Consider the following 13,242-nt stretch of genomic DNA (forward strand, 5'->3'; position numbering starts at 1 on the left):
CCAGGCTTAATGACTGCTTGTTCTGTACTTTTCCAGGTTCAATACTTGAGAACATTCTGGGGTTCTGTGGTTTTGCAGATTGGTGTATACTTGTACTTGAATCAACTCAGTTTTAAACTGAAAAAGGTAGCTACTGTCAGCTGATGAATGAAACAGAGTAATGCATTTTGATAAAGAGCAGAGTGCAAATTTGAATTGCTAACCAGTTAGTCAGCATTCTAGTGCCTTAACAAGTAGCATGCACCCTAGTCCTTGAAGTAATTCAAGCTATGTTAAATACAACAGGTAAATGGAATGCAAATAATAATTTTAGTGTATCTTTGTAATGAAAACTTATTAAAAAAGGAAAAATGTAGATTCATTCCCAATTCAGTGGGGAAATATAATAAATTTTCCAGTTTAATAAAAAATATCATTATCTCCACCACTATTACCGTCCTAACATGAGTTCAGGTGGAGTGATGATTTTCAATTTAGTTAATTCAAATAATTTTTGTTACTATTTAACCAAAGAAAGATAGGAATTGTTTTCGTTTTCACTTCATATAAGTTTGTGATCCAACACCTGTTAACTATAATAAATTACACTTCTAAAACTGAGCATAACATTCCTTTTAGCTAAGGAGAATAGTTAGCAATATCAGAGGAAGGTTAACAGAGAAAGTAGTCTTTGTGTCTGGCAGATATATGAGTAAAATAAACACTACAAATGAAGAGAAAATAGACTTCGTCAAATGCCAGGAGAGACACTTAGAAATAGTCGTTAGCTTACATTATCTGTATGACCATGTCAGTAGTGGAGGTGGGAGCTCCAAGAGCATAGCAGCTAGGATAAGAATAGGCTGGGCAAAATTCAGAGAACTTCTACTTTTGTTGATAATAGAGGGCCTCTTCCCCAGAGTGAAAGGCAGATTCCAAGTGAAACAATGGCTGTGACTGCAGAGGACATGTGAAAGCTTGAAAGAAATGAAGCTAGTATGCTTCACTGGATGGGCAATATCAGTGTGCATCTACAAGAGAGTGTAAGCATCTTGAGAGATATATTGGGCATAAGAGGCATCAGATGTAGTGGGCAAGAGAGAAAACTGGCTGGCATGGTGTTGTGATGCATATGCATGATGAGGACAGCTGTGTAAAGAAGTGCTGATCTCTAACTGTAGTGGGAATTTGTGGAAGAGGTAGACCAGGAAGACATGGCATGAGGTGGTGAAGCATGATCTTTGGAGGTAATGACAAGTGATTGAGACCTTTGGCAATTTGCTCTACTTGAAAAGACATGTCAAGCCAAGTGAAATCATAGTCATAGCCAGTGCTGGTGATGTGTAACAGTCACCCACTATACTCTTGGATTGGTTGGTGTTAGGAAGGGTATCCAGCTGTAGAGATCATGCCAAATCAGACTGAAGCCTGGTACTGCTCTCCAGCTTTCTAGTTCCTATCAAATTGTCTAACCCATGCCAGCATGGAAAACGGACACAAAATGATGATATATTAATATGTATTTAAAATAAAACAAAAAAAACTGGAATCCATGGAAACTAGTAAATTGTATCTCAGCAAAAATGAATAAAAAGTCAGAAAGTAAAAGAAAAAAAAAAACAGAAAGCAACCCATTAACCCTTTTGTTACCAACCTGGCTGAAACTGGCTCTGGCTCTGAGTACAAATGTCTTGTTTTCATGAGTTTTGAATTAAAATCTTCCACCAAACCTTAGTCACAATTTATGTTCCTAACACTAGCTAAATGATAACTAAGCTATTTTACTAAATTCTTTGTTATATCTAAAAGTAATTGAAAGAAACACAGAGCATCTCAAAATAAATACAGTAACAAAAGGGTTAAATATATTTTGCTGTTAGAAAAGTAGTGGTGAGTGTTAATACTTAAGAGGAGAACTTTTCTATTTACTAAATTTAAAGATAGTCAGAGGAAAAAAGTTTGGCAACAAATACAAAGCATTTAAAAGTGTTGTAAAATGTCTGTACCTTGCAAAAATGTCCACAACCAATAGTTTGAAAAATTTGATCAACAGAATTGTTTGAAGGCAGAGTACAGTTAAAGATAGAGAACTGACGTTTGAGTCTCTGAGGAATATCATTTCGGCCTCCTCCAGGATGAATCATTGCAGCCAACAACTGGATATCAGTAATTGTTGTAAATTCTCCAGGTTTTTCAAGGTTATAGAATCCATTCATTTCTATCATTTGCCGAGTAATTTCATTTGTGACCTATAAATACCAAAAACAGATTCCAACTTCTATATTAGAAATATTATAATTACATTAATTATATTTTCATTACATAGTTATGCATGCATCAAGAATACTGGGTTTGTTTTCAGAGCCAGAAAATAACCCAGACCAATATAACTGCTAATGATAGACACAACTCAGCTAAGATTACATTTGGAACACTTACATTCTGATCCTAAAAAATAAATTCTGAATTATTCAATAAAATTAATGGGGTTAATTGCTTGAGCAACCTTTTGAGATCAGTCATACTCCCGTGACTAGGGAGTAAAAGTTGTGATACTCAAAGTTCTCTCAAAGCCATTTATAGACCATATGAAATAACTACTACCAAGAATTAAACCTGAGTGACAGATTTTATTTGAAAAAGACTAATTGCTTATGTTATTGTGCTTCCCCATCTTTCTTATACCATAAAGAAATAAAATATCTTTTGCATGCAGATTGTCATTCAATAATACTCAATAACCACTTGTGCATGGACTTCCTTTGTTTACGCTATTACAGTATTATTATTTGTTCTGTTGAATTTGCTGACTGTTATCTGTTTGTGCCTAAACTCATTTAATGTATTTGTCCTTGTCTTTGTATTATCTCAGTGTATTTCAATCTTTCCATAGTGCCACCCCAAACACATTACCTGGTTGTTGCTTCTGGATCTATCCTTATTTCCATGAATTTCATTAATATTTATTGTCATTCCAACAAAAACTAATCTAAAAGATTTCAAAGTGAATATTAACAGAATGAACATCAGGCAGCTATTAAAATCTCCTTGTCTCATAACAAGAGAGTGCTATAAGCACTGCTTCATCAAAAGTAAGTTTATACATTATATTTTTTAAAATCTTTTTCAGAACAAAATATAAGGTCCTAAATTAGCTGGTACCCTTCAACATATATAGTGTGGTATGTCAAGTCAATCTGAGGATTTTCCTGATTATTATTACCAAGGACAGCAAAATACTTCCCTTGTGCATGGCATAAAATATAAGGTCCTAAATTAGCTGGTATCCTTCAACATATAAAGTATGGTATGTCAAGTTAACCCTGAGGATTTTCCCATGATTATTGTTAGCAAAGAGAGCAAAATAGTTCCCTTAATTGTTTGTACTTAATTGATATATTAGTATAAATAAAATCAGATTCTCTGGATGTTGGATCTCATAGACAAGATTTAAATTAGATTGTAATTTGTGGTACAACAGATATGTGTAAAGTTTGCCAGCACAGAAAAATGGGTTTTAAATTCCTTTCCTGCTACTATAAGAATCTCCATGACGGTAAACATACTTTTTTTACGAAGGTAAAGAGAAAAACAATGAATCAACATGACCAGGATTAATTATATATGCGTTTTGAGAATAAAGCAATTTGAATTTTACTTACTTCTCTCTTCAGTATAATACTTTCAAATTTTATTAAAAAATGGGAAATATTATACTGAAGAGAGAAGTAAGTAAAATTCAAATTACTTTAATCTCAAAACGCGTATATAATTAATCCTGGTCATGTTGATTCATTGTTTTTCTCTTTACCTTCATAAAAAAGTATGTTTACCATCATGGAGATTCTTATAGTAGCAGGAAAGGAATTTCTAACTCCTTTTTCTAATTTCGGTATGTGGTGAAGCAGTTAGCTGAACCCTAATTATAATTATGTATATATATATATATATATATATATATACACACACACATCCATTTCCATTCTCAGTGTCCATCCTATCATATATATATATATATTTATAAGTAAATCATTTTGTTGTCAAAATATTTTAACATATTGTCTTGGGGTGATAAGCTCTTTTGTTGACATTTTATTTTAATTCCTTCTGTCTTCATTGAATATTCACCCATGACATGTGCCTTGCTTACACATAATAAAATTGTATATAGTCTTACTTGAATGTATATCAATACATCACACCAACTGAGCTATTCCTATTTCGGTTATACTCCATACTCTATTGCAATGCAAACAGACATTAGAATGAATATTCTAATAAAATGGATTTGCAAGCAAGCAATAATAAAGATATCTAAATCATAACAAATTGCTTATATCCATTTTCCCCATGCTAGCATAGTGGTATCCTTTTTACTGCAAGCCACTATGAAAGTTAATGTAGATTGCATTAACAATCAAATACATTAAAAGCAGGAAAAATTATGTCTCTTTTACACAGACAAACCATATTGGAAGATTTAGTAGAATGAAAGTCAAGAGCATGTGCTTAATACAGAGCATTAACTTAAAGCCACTGCCATGTTTAACTTATCTAACAATTCTCAGCCCAATTCTAAAATCAAAGTGTCATTTCTCACATGGAAGTCTAACTACAATTGAATTGAGTAAGCTTATATTTAGTCTAAATAGGAATTTCTATATAGAAAATACTTATCTACAAGCACATGTACAAAGCCTATATAACAAATCTTCCAAAGGAAGCTATTCCTACTTCAGTTGAAGTCATTTGACCAAAAGAGCATGGTCTCCAGAGATTCTTTGTAAATCCTGCTTAGATTTACCAGTGAGTGTAGGGTAAAAATTTTGATATCTGACCAAAAACTGATTTCAACTGATCAATTAAAATTTCAAAATAAAATTGGTGGATAAACTTGCATTAAATGAAAAAAGAAACACATTAAAAACGTATTTATAATTAGTTAGACTTACGCATAGTCGCAATGTGTTTGTAAACTATGATACTGAAGTGATCTCAGCATGATTAATGGTTAGCCTCAATGATTGCTAACTTGTGTTTAAGGTTATACTAGCAGTATTGCCCAGCATTGCTCGGGTTTGTTTCGAGCCTTTAAAATTGGAATTTTTCAAAAGTGAAAATTTTGCATTATGTAGCTTGTTATTCTCTTTAAGTGAACGTTTTTTTGGTTGAAATACACCAAAAAAAGGTGACACAGCAGTCAAAAAATCGTAAAAAGTAGGGATTTTCATAGAAAAAAAGCACCTTTTTGATGTAAATAATTTTTGGTGTTAACATGGTCCGATTTGAATTTTTTCTTCTACGGAAGGAAGAGCAAGCCTTCTTCTATCATACTCTATTTTGGTCAACTTGCGCCGCAGGGTCTCGGAGGAGACAGTGTTAGTTGAAGGCTACCAAGCCTGCTATACACAGACAACTTCAGCTTTATATATATAGAGATTATATCCAGGAATACATTATCCTCGATGCAGATATCCCATTCCCTTTATCAAGACAGCTGAGTGTGATTTGTTGTAGATGTTGCTGCTGTCCTAGCAGCTTAAGTAGAGAACTACTTTAAGGATTAAATGCATTTATGCACATGGTGGATATTCCCTATTTTGGAGATGTGAGGAGATAATTTTCTATTTGTCTAGTATTAGTAGCTGTTATTAATACTATAACTTTTTGAAACAAAGTTAGTTATATGAAGATTCATCATCATCATCGTTTAACGTCCGCTTTCCATGCTAGCATGGGTTGGACGATTTAGACTGAGGGCTGGTGAACCAGATGGCTGCACCAGGCTCCAATCTTGATCTGGCAGAGTTTCTGCAGCTGGATGCCCTTCCTAATGCCAACCACTCTAAGAGTAGTCATTATGAAAATTGTAACAATGTCATAATTTCACATTATTCTAGTATGATAACAGTGTAATATTGTTAGTAGGACAGATAGGGAGGAAGATGAGAGAAAATAAAATAAGACAAAATAAAATAAAGTAAAACAATATAAGATATAATGAAAAGTAGTGGAGTAGAAGGAGGTTTAATTTTCTGTAATAGGTACATGGATAGAAACATTTTTTAAAAGTTCACAAATAGGCACAGCTGCAGCTGTGAGTTAAGAAGCTTGCTTCCCTACCACATGGCTCTGGGTTCAGTCCCACTGCATGACACCTTGGGCAAGTGTCTTCTACTATGGCCTAGGGCTGACCAAAGCCTTGTGAGTGGATTCGGCAGACGAAAGTGAAAGAAGCCTACATATATATTTTCAAAATGTGACCTCGTGTGTACCATTGGCGATTTTTTTTCCTCTGTCTTCCCTTCTCTGGATCTTTCATTCTCCTATGTTTCCGATGAAGAGCTCCGCTCGAAACGTTAAACCCTCCTTCTTTCCTTCTTTCCTGAGCGTCCAATAATACTATATTTGTTCCACATCTTCACGTTGTTGTGTTTTTTTGTTATTTTCTTGTTTGGATTAACTTTATATATATATATATATATATATATATATATATGTATGTATGTATAATATATATATATTTACTACACTCTCAGAGTGGTTGGCGTTAGGAAGGGCATCCAGCTGTAGAAACTTTGCCAGATAAGACCGGAGCCTGGTGCAGCCTTCTGGCTTCCCAGATCCCCGGTCGAACCGTCCAACCCATGCTAGCATGGAAAACGGACGTTAAACGATGATGATGATGATGATGATGATGATATATTAATTATAATAAAGGGTTAATTGCAACAGGTTGCTCAAAACCACATACCAAAAATTAATATAATCCTTACCAAATATGGTCTTTTCCATACCGATAAAACTACTAGGTGAAATTTATTAATTTTATTAAATTAATCATATTTCACCCTTTTTGTATGTTATATATATATATGTGTGTGTGTGTGTGTGTGTGTATGTGTGTGTATGTATATATGTATGTATGTATATATGTGTATGTATATATCTGTGTGTGTGTCTTTGTGTCTGTGTTTGACTTCCCCTATCACTGCTTGATAACCAATGTTGTTGTGTTTACATCCTTGTAACTTAGTGATTTGGCGAAAGAGACTGATAGAATCAGTACTAGGCTCAAGAAATAAGTCCTGGGATTGATTTGATCGACTAAAACCCTTCAAGGCAGTGCTTCAGCACAGCCACAGTCAAGTGACTAAAACAAAGAAAAAATAAAAGAATAAAAGAAAAATATAAAAGCCTTAAAGATTTGTGGATATAAAAGTTTATAACTTTAAGGATGTATAACAGGTTTATGGCTACACAAGTATATAGAGAGTAGATAAACAGTCAGTTAGATAGGGAGATAGTTAGGTAGACAGATAGATTGAGCAAAAGATGACAGATAGATAGATTAGTAGATAGACAGATAGATAGTTCAGTAATAGATAGAATGATAGATAGTTTACTCTATGCATGGTGTGTGACCTGGTGTGAGCTTTGTTGGTAGGTGTTATATCTTATTTACTGAGCACTTTTGAATTGGTGATGCTTCTTCAAACGTTTTTAATCCTTATTTTCTGCTGTGGCATGCATATCTATTTCTTTACTACCCACAAGGGGCTAAACACAGAGGGGACAAACACGGACAGACAAACGGATTAAGTCGATTATATCGACCCCAGTGCATAACTGGTACTTATCTAATCGACCCCGAAAGGATGAAAGGCAAAGTCGACCTTGGCAGAATTTGAACTCACAACGTAGTGGCAGACGAAATACTGCTAAACATTTCGCCCGGCGTGCTAACATTTCTGCCAGCTCGCCTGGCATACCATTGGCCAGAAGACATCTTCACCTTAGTGTGAAGGAACATCTCTACATGGCCATATTGTCCAATACTATGTTCCAATACCACCAACACTGTGATGGGGATTACTCCACCTGCACAATAGCAAGTGGGGAAGGATGCAATTAGCCTCAGGATTATAGAGGCACACTTTATTAAGAAGCAAGCTCCTAACCTGAACCACTGAAATGAGCTGGAACCATGGAAACACATCTACCACTTCCAGGATCTTTAATCATGAAAGAATGTAAAACTAACCAACTCAAAAGTAAAGATTAAAAAGTCTGATGAAGAATCATCAATTCAAAAGCGCTCACTTAATAAGCTATAACATTCATCAACAAGATTCACCCCAGGTTACATGCCATTTACAGGATGAACAGTCTATCTTTCTCTCTACCTACTGAACAATCTGTCTGTCTGTCTGTATGTCTGTCTGTCTATATATATATATATATCTACCTGTCAATCCATCTATCTAGTTATATATCCACCTACCAATTGGCCTCTCTGTCTATCTCTTGACCTATTGTCTGTCTATTTATCTTCCTATCTACTTTTATACCTACTTGTATATCCATAAACCTTTTATACATCCTTAAACTATTAAAACTTTTATGTCCACAAACCATTAAAGATTTTATATTTGTGAACTTTTAAAATATTTCTATATCCATAAATCTAATGCAAAAAATTAAACTTTTAATCTACTATTTTTGTTATATTTCATATTGTTTTACTTTATTTTATTGTATTTCATTTTCCTCCTTTAATTGTGTGTTTCCTATTTTATTTTATCGTATTTTTTTTCTACCATCTTCTTCCCTACCTATCCTACTAAGGGCATCACTCTGTTACCATACTAAAATCTAATCATGTTGCCTGAGATACATCAACACATTAATTTCAATTGAATATTGCTTGAGATGAGTTGATTATGTGTTGAGCTATGTAAAGTTAATGATTTGAAACACTTATTAAAAAATTTATTTAATGCTACAGTTTCATATATAAGTATTATAATAGATGTGATGAATATTTTTTTAATTCATTTAAAAAGTTTCAAATTATTTTGTTCAAACTCATAAATCAATCACAACAATTGCAGAATAGGGAAAAGAAGAATTAAATGATTTATCTTGTATTATAAAAACAGACTAGTTGAAATTTATAGTGTTTAAATGACCGAACGATATGTTTATAAATAAATTTTCAAAAAAGTGACATGTAAAATAGTCAGAAGTGCACTCTGAAGATAGGGCAAGAGTTATTATAAAACATTAAAATTTTATATTACCTGATCACCCCACTCATTGATAATAGGCATATTGATGTCATCAATAAATATAGTGAGTCTTTTTCCAGCTGGGGGGCCATATGTTGTACCCATTCTTTTTTCCACATAACTTTCCATAGTACGCTGAAAAAGGAATTTTTAATGTTCTTTAGTTCATCTTAGTGATCGTTGGTGAGACCTTCCAAGAACCTCACATTTAATACCACATAATATTTCTCAAGTTTTACTATTGTGCATTATTAGATGACACAATATATGAACTGACACAAAATAAAATATTTTTTACTCTAAATTCTATCAAAGTTCCATAGTTGTACTCAACCATTACATGACCAATATCTTCTGCTTTTGTCTCATTCTGTCAGAGATTATGCTAAACATCTTGCTAAAATTAAAGAAATTTACCCATTTTATGCTTGTTGTATAATCCATAACAATTCTAGGTGAAAATTGATTGAATTTACATCATCTAATTAATCCTGTTTTTATAGTTAGCTCTTAAGCTGGAAGGATGTGTCTCTGGCCCTCTTATTACAAATCTTTGCTTCTCATGAGTTGCATATAAAACAGTGGAAATAATACCTGAAACGAGCTTTCAATTAACAGCAACACTTTATTCTTCTGTTAAATAAAACTATACAGTGAACCAGATTAATACACCACAAAAACTGCCATCTGTAGGACATCATACATAGTTCGCTTTTCAACTCAGTCAAACTTGGTTACATGTGCTTCAGCAGGAACAAAATTAGTGTAACTTAGCTTCTTGAAAACAAAATCTCCCCTCTGAATTAAAATGTAAAACCTCATGTTATTCATTAACAAAAAGGGGCTCAAACGAGCATTTTTAATCTGCCACTTTTGGTGCTCTATTGTGCAATACGATTGGATATGAGCTCAGTATCCCATGTAAATCCAAATGCCTGACTTGACAAAGTATTTCAGCATCATGATTGGTCACACAAACAATCATTAGAGACTTATGCATGGAGCCTTCTTTCGATTATTTAAATCTAAAACATGCTATTATGAAATTAATCTCGCTACTGCTCTATTCTTATATTTAGCTCAGTTCTTGCAGACAGATCTGTTCTTTTGAAGGACATCACCTGAAACATTAGTATTCTTAACACCAGCTTATGATAGAACTGGACATCCTTCATTTTGTTTTATTAAGTCACCAATTCTGGGGACAATGCATAACCTCCTCAAACAAACTACCAGCTCAATATCATGCAAAAGAACTGTTAAACAATATCAGCCTCAACTTCACAGCTTATTAATTTTGAAAAAAAAAAGAAAGAAAAACCCCAAAAACAAACAAAAAAAAACTAACACAAAAGCTGATTATTACAATACAAACTACAGCACTATTTCATCTCTATCAAAGACTAGATTCTGGTCTAATTCAAAATAATTGCTACTTTAAACTTAATCTCAGTAAATACTTTGTTCAAGGTTTTAATAATCAACCAGAATAAATATCAGTAAAATCAGCTGCTGAAATATTTTAAGTAGAGTAAAGAGAATTGTTCCCTGGTAAGAAAAGAATAAATAGAATGAAATTTATTGTATTACTTGATAGTTAATTAAATAAATGTCTTTCGCAGCATGAACAGTAAAGTCAACGTTGGCATGATTTGAAGTCAGAACTAGAAGGAGCGAACTAAATGATGTTTGCCATTTAATCAAACTTTTTACTATTCCTGGAAATTCATCACATCAAGTAAACAATAATTTTAAGACCAGGTATTTTGAAAGAACAACATCAGAGCTTGGCAGTTCCTTATTTTGTCAATGCTAGAAGGATGAAATGCAAAGTTGAACTTAGCAGAACTTCAACTCAGAAGAAAAGGAGTACAACAATACTGTATACCATTTCATTTGGCCATTTAGAATCACAGTAATTAACTACATTCTTGGCAAGAAATAATGTCAACTCAGTATTTAATGACACTGCCTTCAGTACAAAAAGGTGGGTGGACGGACGGACGGACGGATGGACGGACGGATGGATGGATGGATGGACAGACTGACAGACAGATAGATAAACACACACAATGACATATTTATTCTTAATATATCTCGCAGAATCAATCGTAATTATGCTAACTGCTGTAGTATTTTCTCTTCAGAGAACACCTTCTGGATTCATTGACATAAGGTGACTGTGAGACACTGCGGTGTTTCAACCTTGTTGCATCTCTTTAGTCAAAATTACCTTCTGATCACTGAATCTAAACAAGAGCGAGTGCATTTGTTTATAGAAATCAACAAATTATTTATTGATGCATGCCAAACTGATAACAAATCATCATGTACACAAAGAACAGTGAGAATCAAAACAATGAAATACATATTCATTCTTAGTATATTTCAGCAAATTCAAATGTGAATATGCTAACTGCTATTATATTTTGTTGAGAATTTTTTATATCAAATAACATGCTAATATCTAACAAAACCATGTGCAAGAATGATGTGGTAAGGTGCTAATTGAATACTCTAAATTCTACAGTTTGTATCTAATGAGTGACATTTATGAGCTGCCAAGGAAAGAAGAGCTCTTCAACTGAGTTAGTTATTATATAATAAAATTACATCTGAAGCTGTGTTGTAGTTTCAACAGGCATTTAAATAGGCAATAAACCACCCCAACTTCTGTTTTTTGTTTTTTTTAATAATAAAAACAAAAAAATTCCAGCTTACTTGAAACATTAATGGAGTTGAAGCACTGGAAAAGCTAAAACTCTTGAAAAGGTGTTCTTCTGGATTGTATTTACTGCAATAGGCTTGCACCATGACAGTCTTCGCAGTTCCCTGAGAACAAATGAAACTATTTTAGAGATATCAAAATTCAAAACAAGTAATAATTTTCCAGGTTATTTCTGAGAAACTGATCATTTAGAAAAATATTTTCTTGTCAATGTGTAATTTTAGGAACAGTATCAGGTGTACAGTAATTTTAATGACAACACAATGTGCCGAACAAAAGGGAAAGTTGCATTTAATAGTAGCATTTATATTTTCACCTGAAAAAGGGACTCGATATACATGGTCTCGTTGCAGTTAAAATAAAGGTTTGGAGAAAGTTAATGAATATTACTGGGAGGAATATATCAAAAATAATTCAAGACAGAAACACCAGTGACACAATAAGGATGATAATAATAATAATAAAAAGCAATGAAAATTAAGATACTATATTTATAAGTAGAAATATTGCAGTGACTTATAAGTTCACTCTGAATATACAGCCTTGGGAAACAGCAACTGAATCAATGAAATGATTAATTAACCAAGAAGTTGTATACTTTCATAAATTAAATGAGTGTTAAACAGATAAATGACACTGACTATCAGTAGGATTAACTGAGAGGATGTAAAATTAAGAATTGCTCGTAAAAACACAAAATGTGATATCAGAATTTATCAACTGGTGGTTGCCTCTCAGATGGATAATTAGAGAGAAGTGATGAGATAACAGAATTAGAATGAATAATGTGTAGTTTTTCTTTTAGCCTCATGTTTTTGAATGAATTCATGAAAGGGTCAAGGAAGTCTGTCATCATACAGATCAGTTAAGAACCTGTAATACTACAGGTGAGAAGGAGAAAAAATTGTCCAGTGATTAGAGAAGGAGCCAACAAACTGAGAAGTTGGTGGTTTATGCCCCCTCTCCAGCAGTGTGTTAAGTCTGTAACCAAGATAGTTAACTCTAAAATAGCAGATTTTATGAACAACTTACCATATAAGCAGCAGCATTGTGAAAGTGATGTGTGTTTTATAGGAGTACAATTCTACCAGTGACAGAAAAGCAGTTTACTGAGGTAGATATTTGTCTCACAATTGCCTGATGTTGCAGAAAGCAAAGATCAGCACACTCCATTGGACTATGAAGGTTAATGAAAAGTGTCCTGATACTATTGGTGTGAACATATATTATAATCATCATCCTTTAACATCTGTTTTCCATGTTGGCATGGGTTGGACAGTTTGACCAGAGCCGGCAAACAAGAGAGCTTCACCAGGTTCCAGTCTGATTCGGTTTGGTTTCCATGGCTGAATGCCCTTCCTAACGCCAACCACTTTACAGTGTGTGCAGGATACTTACAAAGTGGCACCAGCACATGTGCTTTTACATGGTGCTGGTGTAAGTGCTTTTTATGTGGCACCAGCA

General features: G+C 33.5%; 1 protein-coding gene across 1 annotated transcript in view; it reads right to left on the reverse strand.

Annotated features, from left to right (window-relative positions):
- The window catches only part of LOC115215439 (dynein heavy chain 5, axonemal-like), a 370,977-nt gene that overhangs the window by 111,592 nt on the left and 246,143 nt on the right, over positions 1–13,242 (reverse strand). The window contains exons 41-43 of the mRNA XM_036506013.1: positions 11,772–11,882; positions 9,063–9,185; positions 1,986–2,228 (exon numbers count right to left, since the gene is read on the reverse strand). Of these exons, the coding sequence (XP_036361906.1) occupies positions 1,986–2,228; positions 9,063–9,185; positions 11,772–11,882 (477 nt within the window). The remainder of the gene's footprint in view (positions 1–1,985; positions 2,229–9,062; positions 9,186–11,771; positions 11,883–13,242) is intronic.

Source organism: Octopus sinensis, linkage group LG9 (assembly GCF_006345805.1).
Source record: "Octopus sinensis linkage group LG9, ASM634580v1, whole genome shotgun sequence".
Taxonomy (NCBI): Eukaryota; Metazoa; Mollusca; class Cephalopoda; order Octopoda; family Octopodidae; genus Octopus; species Octopus sinensis.